Below are 18798 nucleotides of genomic sequence, written 5' to 3'. Positions count from 1 at the left end.
GTAGGGCCTGTTACAGACAGCCAAAATAAAGCTGCTTCGAGTCACAGTGGAGGTATGGTGTTTCAATGATGCATGCATCCTAAGAGTCCAGAAGCCATACCAAAGCCATGTTCCAGTCCTTAGGGCTGGAGCGTGGCTTTGGTGCGACTTCTGGACTCTTAGGACGCATGCATCATTGAAACACCATAACTCCACTGTGACTCAAAGTAGCTTTATTTTGGCTGTCTGTAACAGGCCAAAGATTCTATTCTTGGTAGTAGAAGTATAATCAATTATATGAAAGGGGAAAGAATTAACACTGTCGTACAATGAAGTGTTCATATCTTTAAAGATGATGTGCTCAGATCATATGAGTTTTACTTGCATGAAAAACAAGCTGTATTTAAGACATTTAGATTCTGCTAATCAATTTTAATTTTAATACACTGTTGTAATGATGTTTCAACTGATATAAAAGTCTGATTTATAAGCAGAGTGAAGCCCTGCAGCAGTCATTCATTAATGCCCCTCTTGCAACTTCTAAAGCAAGGCCAGGTAAGAGAGGTTTATTTTAGAGATACAAAGTAAGGTTGAGCCCATACAATAGAGGAAATAACCTGTCAGTATTTAATTACATGCATAGGTTCACTTCTAGTGTGTAACAGAATGAATGAATGAATGAATGAATGAATGGAAGGTCAGTTAAGAACTATAATTTGTGGTTAACACATATCTAGTAAGCCTCAAGTCAGACAGGAAATTATTTTTTTAGTCTTACCATATATGTATGAATGATACAGAACAGGTATTATGAACCAATGATAAAAATACTCACACACTCAATAGACAGAAATCCACTCCACCCTTACAAATATAGTCTTAAACCAGGGATAAGGAACATTTGCAAGAGTCAGCGCTTTTGAAGTGGTTTGAGTGTTGGACTAGGACATGGGAAGACCAAGGCGAATCCCTGCCCGGCCATGAAAACCTGGGTGACTTTGGACAAGTCACATGCTCTCAGCCTCAGAGGAAAGCAAGGGCAAACCCCCTGATATAAATTGTAGGCTGAAATGTGTAGAAGACACTGAAGGTATTTCAGTACCTGTACATGTGCACATCACTTGAAAAGATATTATGCTTGGAAAGTTGGAGGGCAGGATAAAGAGAGGTAGACCACATGCCAGATGGATAGATGCAATCAGCGAGGTCACAGACATACATCTACAAGAACTGAGCAGAGCAGTGGAGGACAGGGGGGAGATGTCTAATCCAAGAGTTGCCATAAGTCAGGGCCGACTCAAGAGTAGTTAACAACAACAAAGTTTTATAAAGCAACTTTGATAGAACATAACACTATATCTCAGTTACTCTCCCAGCCATGCCAAAAAAAACCATTCAGATGATTATGAGAACAAGCCTTATCCTCTTACAGATTAGTATATAATGCCCCAAGTTTCCTGTTACTCCCAAACTCCACTTTCTGTGTTGTCCCATACTATTTTCTGTTCTTCATTCCCTCTCTGGGGAAAAATTAAGTCTGAAAACCTGGGGAGTGCACTTCACTGTTAATGCTACAAAGCAACCCCAGGATGACATACTTGCTGTGTGTTGTTGTTATTCTTGATATAGGAATTTCAGTGGCATCGCCATTGAACACAGAATTTAAAAAAAAAAAACCTCACTTATAACACCTTATCTTTATTATAGAAAATTAAAAGCAAATATTCATGCTTTTGATCTCATCCATTTGGAAGAAGAGAATGGCTGATGTGCAGAGCAGAGCTCTGTCTTTTTTGTCATTAATGACCTATGAAGTCTTCCCTATCTTTTAGTGCTAATAAATACCTTGTATGTGGAAATGAAAAATTAAAATAACATTTACCATTTCAGATGCGCTGGAGTTGTTGCTGATCATACTGTCACAGCTGCCTGCACTGCCAACGATTATTGCAGGATCTGGGTCAGATGTTTCTACCCACAAATCCTTTTTAGGCATATCACAAGTAAGATAAGTCAGTAGTAAGTATGATACAGGAACTCTGGAAAGGAAACATATGAAGAAAGCATGAAGATATAATTCATTTTCAGTACAGGGTTGATAATGCGTAAATGATAGTCATTCCTACATATGAGTATCATTTTTAGGGAAGTCAGCAGCTTTCCAAAAGAGTCTGCAGTAATATATATATAAATATTGAAGTTTATCACACTAGCGAATTTCCGCAGGCAAATGGGAGTTAAATGGGAGTTAAACTACATTCAAATTTAAAGTAGACGTGTAAATTTGGTTAGTTTTTCACATCAAAATGGTGCCAAAGTGCAATAGCATGAAGTTAATCTGCAGTTAAAGTGGAGGAAAGCAGCAGCTTTTCAAACATGGAACTCAACCGAATTTGAAAATCTGCTGGTTTCCTTCACTTTAACTGCAGATTAATCTCGTGTTATTGCACATTAACTGTGACATCATGTGAAAAACTTTGGGCATTTCCAGATTTCCTTCACGTTAAAATCCCATCTCGCTAGTGTGATAAACTTAATTGAGATACACCGGTCAAAACATTGTAATTATTGATATCATTATTTTATCATGTTACCTTGATAAGGAACACAATACTTCCTCTAAAGAAATACTGGGCAACTGCTTCTAGCCTACACTGCGCATAGCCAACAATAAGATATTATAGTCTAAAAATAGCTATAGGTCACATACATCCATACATCCACCTTTATTTATATCCCACCTTTCTCCTAGACTGGGTCTCAAGGCAACGTACAAAAGGCAGAAAATTACAATAAAAGTATAAGAACCATAGTTGTCCACCCTAGCTTTAAAGTATGATTTACAAGCTTTAGTTGAGCAACTTCACAAGAATGCATTTATTTACATGGTATATTTAAAATATTTTTTAAATAAATTTTATTTCTTACCAAAAAAAAAAAAAAGGTAGAAAACAATAACAACCAAAAACAAGCTAAAAATACAAATCCTTAAAAAACAACTTCAAAGATTCAAGGTCACATTGAATATAAAAGGGCAACATTACATAAAAACAGGAAGGGACTCAGAACACAGAGATACCTTCTTTGCACCAGTTCAATCATTGAAAGGGTATCATATTACAAAGGAAGACCCACTTCTGCTCCAAAATTATTGAGATAAGATATCAGTGGGGACCATCATTGTTCAAAAAGCAGAGGAAGATTCCACCCCCCACAACCTTCTAGATTGATCAGTGAGCTTTTCCATAAACCAACAATTCCAAAATCGAGACCACTAATCAATCATATTGACCTTTCCAGTTTTCCAAGCCCTGGCAATTTCAATCATGGCCAATGCCAACAAACTGCAATAATATCTTTATTGGGTAATATCTTGTTTTCATTAGTAAACACTGAAAGCAATAATAATAATAATAATAATAATAATAATAATAATAATAATAATATAGTTTATTTATACCTCCTGCCTCTCCCACAAATCGAGGCAGGATTACAACCTTAAAAGACACTTAGTACAATTTACAATCAATACAACAATAAAATACTAACACTGAATTTACCAAGAATTCCTATTAGTTCTCTAAAAATTACAATTCGTCCATTAGACTGACAGTCCAAAATGTAGACCAGTGTGAGCAACTGTGTAAGACAACAGAGGAACTGCCCACAATATCCCCCTAGCCATCTTGGAGGATCACACCTGCTCCTGCCCCCACCTAATTTGCTCCTAAATGCCTCTAGGGAATATGGGGGCATTTTCAACATGCTTTAGTCTTCAAAAAAAGGTCTCTCTGGGCCTGAATTGGTCAAAGGGGCCAGGAAATGTGATGGAAATTTTGGAGCATTTGGAAAAAAAATTTAACCCTTGCTAGGGTCAGGGGGGCTCCAAATGTGGTTGAAAAAGTGCATTTGGGAGCATTCTGGACCCAAAATAATTTTGAAATTACCGTGATCACATATAATCACTAAAAATATTTTTGAACCTTGGTGCCACAAAAACAGCACTGGAGGGCCACATGCAGTTGGCAGGCCACACTTTACCTATCCCTGGTGTAGACTGTGATAAGATATAATCTCTAAAAATGAAAGAATGACTATATTTCTCGACAATGACAACGATTATGATGATGATTAAACTTGAGAGACAGCAACACTAAATAAGTGCAGATAAACCTGAAATACTTCAAGGTTGTCAGCAGCTATCAGTAATGCACCTATTTGTTTTGCACCAAAGCCAGGGTGTGAGTTTACCTGGCACATAATTGACATTCTTTCTGTGAAGGAGAACGTCTTTAAAGAGACAGGACACAAATATATATTCCAAATATTATCAAGGACAGAAGTCATTTACACAGGGCCCTTTGTTCCTGCTTTCCTTTGTACCATACATGTGGATTTTAATATGTTGTGAGCTGCTTTGATTGTCTAGTTACAGAAAAGCGGGATACAAATAAAAGTTTTATTATTTATTATTATTATACAGCGAAAATGAACATAAGAAGCATCGTACCGAATCAGAAAAAAAGACTATCTAGTCCAATTTTCCTTTTCCACTGTAACCAATCAAATAACTATAAGCAGAAAATATGTGAAATAACACTCTTCTGCTTATATTTCTAAGCAACTGAGAACACAGTACACCACCATCATGAATAGTGGCCACTGATAGCATTGTCCTCTATATACAGAGTATACAGATAGCAGAGCATAGCTGTTCAATCACAGTAAGAAACTGAGGTTGAGAGCACTATCTTGAAAAAAATGATGTTACTACGTGCTGGCGGACACCACTACTGTAAGCTACTTTGCAGCGAATGCTGTAGATTACTTCATGGCCACCTTCTTTTGCTCTCATCAACTACCACCAACACTAGGGCACAACAGAAGGAACTACGTGTGGGGAAGTATGAATTGATATTCGACTCCTTAGGAATTACTGGATCTGGCACTGCAGTATTGCTGATGTATAGCTTTCACTAGCTTATTATTAATTCTTCCTCCCCTCACCCAATAACTACAGTCAGCCCTCTTTAGCCATAGGAATTCTATTCTGGACACAAACACCACCCCCTCAGATCCCAAAAATGGCAAGATCTCAAGTCCCATTATTATAAATGGTCGGGTGATGTGCACATAACTGTTTTGGCACAGTCATGTGCATCTGCCACCAGCATTGACAATATTGGGGTGGGGCCATCTGCTGATGCTCAGATCCATGGATGGCTAAGCCCACTGATGCTGAGGGCTTACTGTACTGCATACACTCTTCTCCTTTCCTCCCCAGTTACTATGTTTCTTGTCCCCTTTTCTCATTTGAAGAAGGATTCCATACCATGGACTATTAAAAAAAATTGCCAATGTGGGGCATGGATTAATGGGGGCAACTCATTAAAAGTCCGGAAAATATTTTTGCTTGAAAAGGTTTATTTGGAGAGGTTTATTTGGGTGGACTATAGTGAGATTCAGACTTGACTACAGTACTCCCATGCCTCAAAACCAAATACAAGACCAGCTGAAGGTAAAAATGATGGACAGGAGCATTTACATGTGTAAATTGTCTCCACAGGTGCCCCTACCCCATTCTCAGTAGACATGAGTTTGGCAACATGCTATCATTCTTTGTGTTACTGTCCTTGGTTTGTGTGGTGCTCCTTCCTCCATTCCACAGCTACCTATAACATACTTTCACATTCTGCATGATTGGACCTAACCAGAAATTTTTCATAACCATGATGTACAAATCTATGCTGAATCATACTTTCAAGGCATTTATCTCTAATGTGCTCTATTGCAAATGCAATGCTCAACTATACTTCAACCTATGTAATTGAGAGCGGAATTCAAACATGGGGGGGAGGACAAAGGAGGGTTGGACTCGATGTCCCATAAGGCCTCAACCAATTCTATTATTCTATGAAACGGAGACCACTCTTCTACAGTACGAACCTGATATCCAATCCCAACGTCCACCTTATGGCCCTCAACTTACATGAATTTTTTTCCTTTGCAGTTCTGATTATTTGCAAGTTGATAGCTGTCTTCACCAGTGGTCTACAAGCATATCCCCCTGCCCTCCAGGGCAATGATTTGTTATTGTTTGTTGGTGTGTGCCTTCAAGTCGTTTCTGACCTATGGCAATCCTAAGGCAATCCTATAATAGGGTTTTCTTGGCAAGATTTGTTCAGAGAAAGTTTGTCATTACCCTCCCCTGAGGCTGGGAGTATGTGACTTGCCCAAGGTCAACCGGTGGGTTTCATGGCCAAACCCTAATCTCCAGTGCAATAGTCCAATGCTCAAACCACTAGGCCATGCTGGCTCTCAGGACAGCAATACTGCTGCAAAAATCTCCTACAATGTCACCATCCTTCTCCTCACACTCCTCCTTGTCCTCTCCTTCTCATTTTCTTGTCCATACCTCAGTCAATACATCTCTTTCCAGCTTTGGCACCATGATGCCTCTGCCACTCCCACCTCCCTACTTCACCTCCACTTCCACTTCTCACACATCTTCCTCCTACTCCCTGACTGGGAGCTGGATACAAGAATACTTACTCACTCACTCCAGAATGGCTGGAGAGGCACAGAAAGGAACATGCAAACAAAACAGAATGGGGATGCCCATTGAGGAGTCCAGGTTGCAGCAAGAGACTGCTACTGGGTCATAGCTGCCTCCTGGGATTCTTCAGAACAGGGGTTCCCAAATTTTTAAGAATCAGTTTCTATGGTGGAGCCCCTGAGAGGGCTACCTGATGTCTTACAAGTTAATGGTGTTTAGCAGTAGTGTTATGGGACGGTGGAGGAAGATGGGATAGATTGCAATTTTCCTGGAGTGGCTTCAGAGCACCTGGGAAATGCACGAGGAGCCCTATAGACTCCTTGGAGCACAGGTTGAGAACCGCTTATTTACAAGAAACAAGGCATTCCTGTCCCTCTCCTGGCTGGCCTTCTGAGCTGATCTTGGGTGGGTGCAGGTTTCTCAGTCCTTCCATTGGGTTACAACCCAGCCATGCCTGCCTTCAACAGTGCCCCTCTTTGCAGCCTGGGTCCATGGGAAGAACTAGATTCTTGGTGTTCAGCCTGCAGAAACCTCATTTGGAGTTATAACAGAAGGACCACCCATCTAAGATCGACTCAAAAGGAAAGAAAGGAAAGGTGGATAAAAAAAGGAGAAAGGAATGGGGGGGGGATTGGTGGTGGGCCTCCCCTTTCAATCCCAAGGGGCCTTCCTTCTTATCTTGCTGCCTCTGATGCACCTCCATTGCCCCCACCTGCTGGGACCCTTCAGACAGGGTCTTCTCCTCAGTGGCCTCATTTTGTTCCCAGATGGAAGGGAGAGTGCCTGCTCAGGTTCTACTCAGAAAGCCAGTTAAGGGAGAGGCAAGAGTTACTTGAGTCTTCAAATGAAATCTCAGGATTTCATTTGAAGACTCTTTATGGCTGGGGTCACATGTGGCATTTTATGGCTGTGGTCAGATGTGAATCCTGTGGCTACTGTTTCACACACATCCCTGCCACCATCACTGAGTCTTCTCCCACAGTCTCTTATAGGTGTTCCTTTCTCTGCCAGCAAGTAAATGATTGATGACACCCAAGGAAAACCTGCAACAACACAAGAACTCTGTGCCCAACTACAATTCAGGGAGGAGGAAGAGGGCAGCTGAGAAGTGGAAGCAGCAGTGGAGGGGGGAAGGGAGACAAAGGAGGCAGCCTGGGAACAAGGTAGAAGCATTGTGATGCCAAGGCAGGAAAGGGAGAAATGAGGCAGATAAGGAGACTGAGTAGAGAAAAAGGAAAGTGTCATTGTCCTAGCAGGTGGGGGCAATGGGGGGGTGTCAGAGCGGGGACATAGGCGGGGGGGGGGGGGGTCCGGGGGGGTCCAGATCCCTCTTCCATTAAATGATGTTAAAAATAATATCAACCACACCTAATCTAATAACAAAATATATGTTTTTCCCCAGTGGATCTAGTTAAAATTGTGTTTAATACTTTAATATCCTGATGTATTTTCAATGTGTTTACCCCCCACCCACCCCAAAAATGGTAGCACTTAGTCTGGACCCCCCCTCCCTTCCCCAAAATCCTGGCTGCATCCCTGGTCAGAGGCAGCCTTGGAGCAAGACAAAGATTTTTGCAGCACCAGAGTCTGTAGCATGTATATTTGGGGTGGTTTAAAATATTCAGTTTTTTCCCCACTTGTGCCCCTAACCCCCACAATAGTTGAGGGCCAACTGTATATCCAAATGTATTACCTCAGTCAGCCACCTCTATTACATCCCTTGTATCCCATAGTTTATCACACGAAATTTAGGATTATAATACAAAGCAATCCAATCCCCAGGTGTAAGAATATTAATCTTTATACTTTATATTTATGGATGGGGTCAGATGTGAATCCTGTGGCTACTGTGACACAGCTTCATGTCAAGCAAGTAATCCCAAGACTATGGACTTTATCACATGGGGGAAATCAGGGGTTTAAATGGGTATTATTATTATTATTATTATTATTATTATTATTATTATTATTATTTCCATTTATATACCGCCATTCCTACAATCATGGCGGTGTACAACAAATACAAAATAGCCCAATCAAACCCCCTTATTAATACCAAACAGTACAATTCATAAAATCCAACATACAATCCAATAAGCCAATAAAACACAGTAAAAACATTTTAAATACCATAATACAATACACACAGTGCGCAGGGAGAAGAGTGGTAGTTAGGACACTTGAGGGAAGGCTTGGCGGAAGAGATGAGTCTTAAGATTCTTTCTAAAAGACTCCAGGGAGGGGGCTGAGCGGAGCTCATCAGGAAGAGAGTTCCAAGTCTGCGGGGCCGATACAGAGAAAGCCCTATGCGCAGACGCCGCATATCTCAAATTGGGAACTCTCAGAAGATGTCTCCCTCCTGACCTGAGAGTGCGGGGCAGATTATATGGGAAGAGGCGGTCCTCCAAGTACTCTGGGCCCAAGCCATTTAGGGCTTTATAGGTAACGGCCAACATCTTGTACTGCACCCGGAAGCGTACTGGCAGCCAATGCAGATCTTTCAGTATAGGTGTTATCCAGTGATATTTGTGTGATTGCAGTAAAAATTTTCACACATGATCGTGATTACAGATGACTTATCCTGGGAATAACCAGGAAATGACCAGCAACAAATCATTCATGGGATTTCCCCGTGAATGATTTCTTGCTGGTTATTCCCAGGATAAGTAATCTTTAATCGCGATGCATGTGAAAATCTTCACTGCAATTGTGCAAATATTGCTGGACAATGCCCATTTAAGCCCCCAATTTTCCCTACATCTGTTAAACTCCTATGTGACAAAACCAGTGGTAGAGGAAGGAATTACTCCTATCTTGGCTTCCTTCCTACCACGCCCTCTCCAATGTTTGTTCAGTACTTTATACTATACTGCCCTGTGAAGATGTGGTCACAAGCTTTTTATAACCAGTAAGACATGTTTCCAGCCCCACTCCTCTCCCCATGTCACATTCTGCAAATTTATCCACCAAGAGCAAGGCTACTCCTCTTAATATGGGTAACTGGTATTTAAGCTCAGCAGTACTGACTATGCAGTGATGTCAGCTCTATTTGTAACTATGTGCTAAAGCATCTAAGGGTGTGTCTGTTCAAAAAGCTACCTAAACAAGTATACCAGTAAATAGTCTTATATAAGAAAGGGGAAACAATTCCCACAGATAGCAGTGTATCTGTGCCAATCATAAGATAGAATCTTGTTGGGACACTTGTTGTGAACCTTCAAGTCATTTCCGATTTATGGTGACTCTCATAGAGTTTTCTTGACTAGTTTCTTCAAAGAGGGTTTGCCATTGCCATTCTCTGAGGCTGAGAGAGCCTTTCATCCTTTTGCAGGTAGGTAAAATTGTACCCAGCTTGTTGGGGGCAATTGGCTTACACATTGTAAACCACTTAAGGAGTGCTAGTTCACTGATAAGAGGTATAGAAATATATTTGCTATTGCTATTGAGAGAGTGTGATTCACCCAGTGGGTTTCCCTGGCCAAGCTGGGATTTGAACCCTGATCTCCCAGTCCAACACCCAAACAATTACATCACACTGGCCCCCTTGGGACAATACTCTACCATAAAAGTATTACAGAAAGGGTTATGCTTTCTCGGAGACTGTGTAAATGTGATCCCTATTGCAGACATTCATTCTGTAAGGACATAGACATCCTCATTTTTGTACTTGGTGGGTGCAGAATTGAGTGTTTATTGTGCAATGGGTATGCTCAAAGCCTCACTGCCCATTAGGCAACTGGTTGCACACCTGACAGATGTAAATATTTTCACCATATATTTACACTACTACAATATAGACTCTTGACCATAATTTTTAATTATCAAGACACTTTAAGCAGAGCAATTGAAGTGCTGGGTAAGTAGGGAATAGAAAAAAAATATTCATAAATATTCACATTTCAGTTGAAAAATAACAGGAAGTGTAACTGTCAGAAAATTGTGGTGGGGAGAATTCTGCACAGATGTGAATCTTCACAGCTAAGGGGTTTTTAAAAATCCACCTGGGTAATTTGAAAGCAGCATTTACTGCATATGAACTTCATTTTCTGTGCAGAAAGCATGCGTCCTATACAAATATTTGAATTTTCTACACAGAAAGCAACACCTCTGCACATAAAAGGCTGTTTTCTGTACAAAGAACTCAAATGTGGATTTTTCACAGAATAAATCCTAAGCAGTGAATAGTCCTTGAAAACTGCACAGTTCTGAAGGATGTTCCCACTGCCAGGAGAAAAATGGTTAAATTAGTCATTGTTGAGCATGAAAATGAAATTTATGAAAATTTATATCCCTGTCTGTAAGTAGGTCCAGCTGCCATTTTAAGTATCTTATAATACTATGTGAGGAGCATTGTAGGAAATGCAAATAGCAACTAGTCCCAACTTGTACTCCTATATAAGGGAGAGCAAGCAAGAAATGTATCAGTAATGCACCTTGTTGTAGACCCAGCACTTTTTCCAAGGATGCCAGGTGACAGCACTGAGAAGGGCAGGGGTTCAAACCAAGGCATCCTGCATGGCAACTGCATGGTGTCAAATATGATCCCAGCAGCTCCATTCAGAGATTGGCAACTTTCCACTGGAGCTACTTGGCTTGAGTTCCTGTTCTTAGTACTCATAGCAGAGGATAGATAAGATGGTGACTAATAGATATTTAGCAGAGTCTTCATCATCAATGCTAGAGGGCCAGAATGGGTAAAAGGCAAATTGATCCTATCATTAGGCAATGAGGAAACCACCACAGGCAGCAGATAAGGAGTGTAGTAGCAACATCCCAGCTAATTTACCAGCTTTCCTCTGATGGAAAATAAGAGTTGTGTAGACCAAGGGTTGCAATCTTATCCAACTAGTTGGGTTTAAAAGACATTCTAGGCATTCTACCAGAAGTTCATTTGGACCATTAGCTGGGCAAAATTACAAGCTTTTATTAAATTTTAAAAAATCAAATCTCTACTTCTTCTGGAGCTCTGTTATAAGCCAAAGGTGTTGTGCTATTGTTTTAAGAGAAACAAACCTTCTTCTGCCTTTAAGTATTTAGTCCATAAATGAAATCTCACAGTTTCACAAAGATTTACACTACAGAATGACCACCTCCTAATGACCTGGGGTAAACATTGCAATTTACGGAAAAACCCTCTCTGCTTTCAGTGACTTTTAATAGATCTACCTGCAAAAAGTGATAAAGTTATTTTGGCAGGATTAGTTTACCTTAGATACATAGTATAGCCCTTTTAATCTTCTTCTCACACATATGTTCAACAAAGTTATATAGTTTTTTGCCTAAGTAAACATGTATATGAGATTTATATATTTACATTTACTAGGAATTCATCCCATTCTCTGAAGTGATGCAACCCATAGCACAGAAACAAAACAGCAACTATGGGTGGATATGGAAGTACAGACAGGGCCTAAATACCCTATAGAGACCAGATCCTATCTGATCTTGGAAATTAAGCAGTGCCAGCCTTGGCTAGTACTTGGGTGTAAGACCACCAATGAGTATCAAGTGCTGTGGGCTATGTTTCAAAGGAAAGAGCTGGCAAAACTACTTCTGAGTATTCCTTGCCTACGAAAACCATGAGAAAAATTAAAGGGAAAGGAACAGCTGTCTGGGTGGGAGGGCATCATCAGTGGGTGAAATGGAAAAATGCAAAAGCTACAAATATTGATCATGACATCAGTTGTAGTCATTTGCAAAGGGTACTTTGAAGGCAACACAAGCATCCTAGCAAACATAAGCCAGTTAACACATATGTCATATCCTTGAAAGAAATCATACCTTGTTTTTTCTCCTGTGATTCCTGCTGTTTGCCCTCACTTTACTCTGCATTTTTGTCCTGTGAATCAGATGACAGTGTGTTACTTGCAAGGCTTTCTATTGTATTTTCATAGATATGCAAGGTTTTGTCATGAGAGTTTAAAAAAAGCACGCATACGTGTGTACACACACATCCTGATGGCAAGAAATGAAAAGACACCACTGGAGAGTTTTATGTCTTACAAAATATTGTTTTCAATTTGTACTGCATCAGCAATGTACAAGTCCACTCTACAGAGTTTCTCCCTCCCTGTTTACCCCACACAAAACCCCTGTAAGGTGCATTCAACTGAGAGATATTACTTGTCCAAGGTCACCCTGTTCGGTTGCAAATTTAGCAATCTTTTAGACTATAGTAGCCCTCTCAGATCTTAAAATATAGATGGCTGAAATTTTTCTTGTTCTTCGTCCTCACAGGAATTTTAGTGTCATGCCTACCTTGCACTGACCCAACAATTGGCATTATATGATAATTGATTTGGATGGGATCATTAGTTAATTGGCAATCTAGTGTGCAGTTAACTGGCAGTCTAGTATGTGGCATATAGAGATTGACGGAATCAGTAAGACCCCACAAGAATATTTTGGATGGCTTCAGCTTTGGATTCAGGTTTTCAGATGGAAAGAGAACGACCTTAGAGGTTGGTCTGGACTATCTCTTCCCTTTTTCACAGTAATGGCTGGTCTGGGGCAAGTCATACTACTGTTATGTTTGTTACCCTACCCTAAAACCCTAGCAAATAGTTAAAGTAGTCCTTAGTTATCTAAATAACTTCAGAATGAGTGGCCAATATAAATAGTTGCTCTTTTTTTTAAGTTTAAAATATAAAACAAAAGAGCATTATGGAAACATCAGCTTTATAATAACATTTTTATTCAGAATAAGGAAGTCATCATGATTAAGGGAACATAGAGAACTATTTCAAAAGGAAGAAACCACATAATACTAATTTACACAAAAACATGATAGAGTCTCATCTTTTAGGATTAACAGTTTTCACAAATTTGACATGTATCATTTTACTTTTAAAATTAAAACACACAAGGTATCTCCAAAGATTGAATAGGGAAAAGTTCCATCAGTTGTTTGAGTAAGCAATACAAGTTACAGCATAACCTGTCTAAATCAACGCAGAGTATAGGAAAGGGCTTGTGACACAAATAAACAGCAGAACCTCCTGAGATATTTGAAAAGCTCAAAGTACAGCTGATCAGAAAGCTTTGGGTGCTAACAAAGGTGTAGTTATTTATAGCTATCAAATCAGACATATTAAATACTAACTAGCACTCTGAACTCAAAATTCAGTGATAACTACAGACATAGGACAGAAAAGTCAAATATGTTTCCTTGATACATTCTTGAGGAAATGAAATCAGGGTGTTCCCCACACTTATAATATCAACAGTGAATATGTAAGCCTACTGAAGGAGACAGGTATTGCCAATCCTTCTCATGCAATCTTCAGCTACAAAAAACAATAAAGTTTTTTAAATTGGTGTCAGAATAGTAATAAGTTCAACATGATTTTGTGTCCCCACACCTGCAGAGCCTATGTAGTATAGTACTGATTTCTTTCTTCAGTAAATACAGAGAGAGAAATTGAAGAATGACACTCTGAGAAACAAGTTGCTTGTTCTATAGGCTCTTGTTCTTAAACCACAAGATCAGTTCAGGTGCGACATTCCATAAGACACTTATGGAAGCATCATAAATATGACTCACTATTGCAAGTGAACTTCGATACTACTTAAGCTTTCACAGTTTGTTGCTTAACTCCCAAATTTAGGGAAGGAGATTTTAATTTTGAACAATGAAAGCCTAGTCCAAAGCCATCCTCCCTGCTATAATAATTAACTGACCTTGAATAAGTTCTTAAAGAACAACTAAAATATAACCTGATAAGGGTAGAAAGTTTCCTCTTTCCCCATTTTCACTTCTACAGTTACCATTTTGTTTATTTAATTTTAATAACCCTATCCCATCTTTTCTGCACAGAGGTAAGGATGTCACATGCGGGTCTCCCATCCCCATGTTATCTTTGCAACCACAGGTTAGCTCATGACTGGCTCTAGGTCACCAAGCAAGCTTCATGGGCAAGTAGAGATTTAATCCTAGTTTTCTTCCCAGTCTTAGCCAGAAAACAATGATTAAATCACCCTATGTCTCAGTTTCTACTAAAGCTAACATTATAAATAATGTTTTCTTGTTGTTATTTTGTCCCTTCAAGTAGTTTCTGACTTATGGTAACCATATCATGGATTTTTCTGGGGCAAACTGTGTGTGACTTGCCAAAGGTCATCCAGTCACCAAAATGTATTATTTGCAGTAATCCTTTGATAGAATACAGAGGAAGTTAAGATGTATAATGAAGGCTTGTTCCAACAAACATGGTTTCTTGCACATCCTAATCAAATCATTTTAGGTGGACTTGCATAATTTCTGAAACACCAAGAAGAATATAGCCACAACAGCTTTTTAATCCTACCACTTTTCTTTGCTCTCTGCAAAGAAGCAAAAAACAGAGGGCTGTCATACACCTGTCAAGCCACAATCCAGGAAGAGTATTGTACAAGCCTGTCCTAGTACCATCCCTAGATGTATATTTCCTAACAGTGTGGGTCATTTTACTTTTAAAATAAACCTTTTATCATACAGGCCTACAAAATTGATGGTCATAAAAACTTTTTCTTAAAATGTGTGCTGGTTTTATAGAAATTTGGCATTCTAAATCCAAACCTGATCTCAGATTTGCTCTATCATGGACAGTTGTCCACAACTTACTTTGACATTTCTGTGTTGTAATATACGTCTTTAATGAAATCATCCTGCAAAGAATTATCCTTCAAAGAGCAGAAAAGTTGTTAAAGCCTTCTAATAGACTTTCAAAACATTCATTCATCAATATGAAACACAAAAATCTGTCCAAAAACACTAAAAAAAATCACACTGGAACATCAGCTTCATCACTTAATCCAAGCTGAGTTACAAATGAATTGACAAAAAATGTTGAATTTGTGAAGGATCTGTATGGGTTATGACATTTTTATTGTATTCTGTGAAGTCAACACCCCAAAATACATTTTAAAAAACAGCTAGGAATTTGGGGGGGGGGGAGATCATTACAGCCTGAGTTATTAATAAAGTTGGTAGGTCTTTGAGAACTGATTACTTCACACATTTCACCAAAAACTGCTAGTAACTGTGTAGTGTAGATCAACTGAATCAGTCACACAGACATGGTTGCAATCTCTAGAAAAGCAAAATGTAGGCGACTGAAGTATGGATGCTGTGAATATGGATTGTACCCCAAGACAGTAAGAATACACCACTGTTTCCTCCATAGCAGCATTTATGTCCCTCCAGGAAGAAGCTTACTATGAATTATCACTTAATTCATTGTATTTTGCAGACATTATAGTCTTCCCTCAATCTCAAACTGTGTAATATAGCTATGCAGATAAACTATACATTACCCAATAATTCCCTAGAAAGTGAAGTTGGTGGCCCAGTTTTTAAATATGTTTTAAAACTAATAAGTGAGTATTTATGCCCTCTACACCTAGACGTCTTCTTTTATGAGGCAGTTACATACAAAATAAAACAATGTAATAAAAAAGTAGAAAAATGACTTGGGCAGCTGACCACTTAAAGCAAACTTCTCTGAATCCTTCTACAAAGAGTGTAACATTGTTTGTATTCCTCAGCTGCCAAAAAACATCAGAAAAAGAGTCAGTAAAAACGTCTGTCATATAGGCAGTCATATATGCACCAGCAGCTTGACCACTGACACTCAGCAATTTCTACATGCAAAAAAAGACAAATCTCCAGTCAATACCTTTTACAGATACATTATCTGAACAATCCCAGCTATCCTGTATCAGATTGCACAATTCCATTCACTTAACTGATAAGACCAGATTTCCTCTCTCATTCCATGTTAAAAATATTTTCAACTGAATCTTCATAGATTTAATCCAATTTTTCCAGTTATTGCAAACTGAAAAGCAGCCTTTCTTTCTCAACACATGTAATAAAGGACAGTTCATTTTTAAAAAATGAAGTACTTCTGTTAAAACTTTATTATCATTATCATTAAAACATCTTTATTTATAGAAACTGCTGCCTGCTTTTCTTATTACAGCGGCAGGCTTGTGTTGTTGATTCATCATTCTGAATACGTGCCAAAAGAGCCATTTCTCACTTACTAATGAAAGCACTGATCCAAAACCTAAAAGTCTCCTTTAAAGCAACAAGCAAGGATTCTTCTCTTGATGTGACCAGCAAGGATTGTCTCTGGCTGACTTCTAAAAAGACTTGCCCTTGACTTACATACACAAGGAAGAGCCATAAGCCTTTCTGTAAGCCCTTTGCAGCCCCAAGTTGTCACGAAGAGCCAAAGGAAAAAAGATAGTGGAGATAGGGAAAATAGAAAGGCAGGACTGCACAAGCTTCAGCGATTTGTACTTAAATCCAGGAACACTCCTCACCCTCCTAAGTAAACAGCGCTGTTAGAGTTTAACTTACTTGTATGAAGAAATGAAAACAGTTACTACTCTGCTGGGTAGTAAAACAACCAAAGTATGCCACCTTCCCTGTGCTCTTCTTGACCTCCCACTGACTTACCTAGACAGGTAAATTCCTCCTCTACCTGTCTTCACCCCACCCTTCTGCTGGCTCCCAACCAATCACACATCTTCCCCTAAACTCCAGCTGTTCTACTAAGGAGGGGGAGGCGGGATGAAGGAGCTCCTGACCAACCATGTGGGCTTTTCCCACTTCTAGTCTCTGACAGTGACATACAGAGCAAAACAGGTAAACTTTACTTTGAACACATACTGACACACCCTTCCATAGGTGCATTACTTAACATGAAATGTTTTTGCAGTTAAAATGAGATACCACCCTCTTAAGTAGGAATGAGAGAAGAGATGACGAATGCAGCAGTGTGGCTTTAAAGCTGTTAGGCAGGTTGGGTGTATATTTCCTTTGGTCAATGGGGCTTGCCACCAAGAAAGGGCACGTAGAACGGGTTCCCACTGAACCCACATTTTTGATCTATTAGAATTTATTGTATGGTCCCAGAACTCTTTCAAACTCCTGTTACCTGCAGTACTACACCCTCCGTCTGATAGAGTGGCACCTTATACTGGTGACACAATATTCCTTGGTAAGTGGCATGCTAGCTCTAGGTCAGTAATATTTAAATTTCTGCCCTCAGAAAAAAATGTCTGCATCAATCCATGTGTGCAGTGTAGAGAGTGCTAGGGCGTGTTCTAGCATGCACACTTAGCACTGCTCATATATCCTGCAACTATCCCAATTTGCCAAGGAAAGTTCTGATTAATCCTCTGCCATCCCATTTAAAATGTCCTGGTTTCTCTCTCCTCCTTCCACTTTCCCCTTTTGTCTTCTGCTTAGTTCAACTGCTGCAAATTCAGTTCAAAGCAATAAAAGTAATTTGTACTCATGTTAGGATGGGGAAGAGGAGAGGGTAGAAACTTGTTCTTCCCACTAGACTCAGGCAAAAGTAAACTGTTGCAGCCTCTGCTGGTGCATTCTTCCTCGTTTACAATTTTTTAGGTTGGAGTGCTCTCTGGAACCTTAGAATCAGCACAGGCTCACCTCTCTGCGCCCATCTGTACCGGGCCATAGTCAGCTAAATTTCCAAGTAGCACTTCTTAGATACCTGACTTATGCACACCTCATCATTTGAAGTCTCATCAAGCATTGACAGACGGCAGCTTTAGGTTACACTGTGCACCAGTGAAATGTTTGGTGACCAACTAATATTAACATAGGGAGAACAGGCTTTCATGATCATCCATTGAAGAAATGACCCATCACTGTGGGCAAGAGACTTCCATGGATATCAGAGGGCTTATTCCAGGCACAATAGAAAGTGTTGGTCATTACCTTTAAAGCCCTACATGCCTTGGGCCCAAGTTACTTGAGGGAACGCCTCTCCCTACATAATCTGCCCTGCACTCTCAGAACATCTGGGAAGAATTTATTAAAATACTGTACTCAAAGACCAGGTTATCAACAACTTCCCATAGAGTGTATACAGCCATAGCTCCCAAGCTATGGAACAACTTACCGGAAGAGATCCGTCTTATCACCTTAGATGTCTTCAAGAAGGCATCTTTCAGTGGCCCTACCCACCCAATCTTATATAAAGAACCAAGGAAAATCCCCACTTCTGGTTGTAACTGTATATTTTAGATGATGATTTTATTGTTTTGAACTGTATTTTTTGAGCAATGTTATTGTTTTACTCAGGGGTAGGCAACCTGCGGCCCGCGGGCCAGATGCGGCCCGGCGAGGCCTTGGGACCGGCCCCAGCCCGGTCCTGCCACTGATTGTCACCGGGGCCTTTGGGGGGCAATTGTCTATAGAAGCCTCAGAAACATGCATTTATATTAACATTTTTTTAAAAATCAGC

General features: G+C 39.8%; 1 protein-coding gene across 6 annotated transcripts in view; it reads right to left on the bottom strand.

The window, feature by feature from the left end:
• C4H1orf116 (chromosome 4 C1orf116 homolog) overlaps positions 1 to 17062 on the bottom strand; it is a 22038-nt gene extending 4976 nt beyond the window's left edge. The window contains exons 1-3 of one of the 6 annotated variants that reach the window (XM_042465957.1): positions 16980 to 17062; positions 12317 to 12374; positions 1862 to 2018 (exon numbers count right to left, since the gene is read on the bottom strand). In XM_042465957.1, coding sequence (XP_042321891.1) covers positions 1862 to 1975 — 114 coding nt within the window. In that variant the 5' untranslated portion in view covers positions 1976 to 2018; positions 12317 to 12374; positions 16980 to 17062. Of the gene's footprint in view, positions 1 to 1861; positions 2019 to 12316; positions 12375 to 16561; positions 16835 to 16880 lie in introns of those variants that run through there. The other 5 variants (XM_042465956.1, XM_042465954.1, XM_042465955.1 and 2 more) reach the window with 5 other exon arrangements.
• Between the last annotated feature and the right edge of the window lie 1736 nt (positions 17063 to 18798).

This window comes from Sceloporus undulatus, chromosome 4, assembly GCF_019175285.1.
Source record: "Sceloporus undulatus isolate JIND9_A2432 ecotype Alabama chromosome 4, SceUnd_v1.1, whole genome shotgun sequence".
NCBI lineage: Eukaryota > Metazoa > Chordata > Lepidosauria > Squamata > Phrynosomatidae > Sceloporus > Sceloporus undulatus.
Note: the sequence above shows the minus strand (reverse complement) of the source record. Positions and strands in the feature narration are given on the sequence as shown.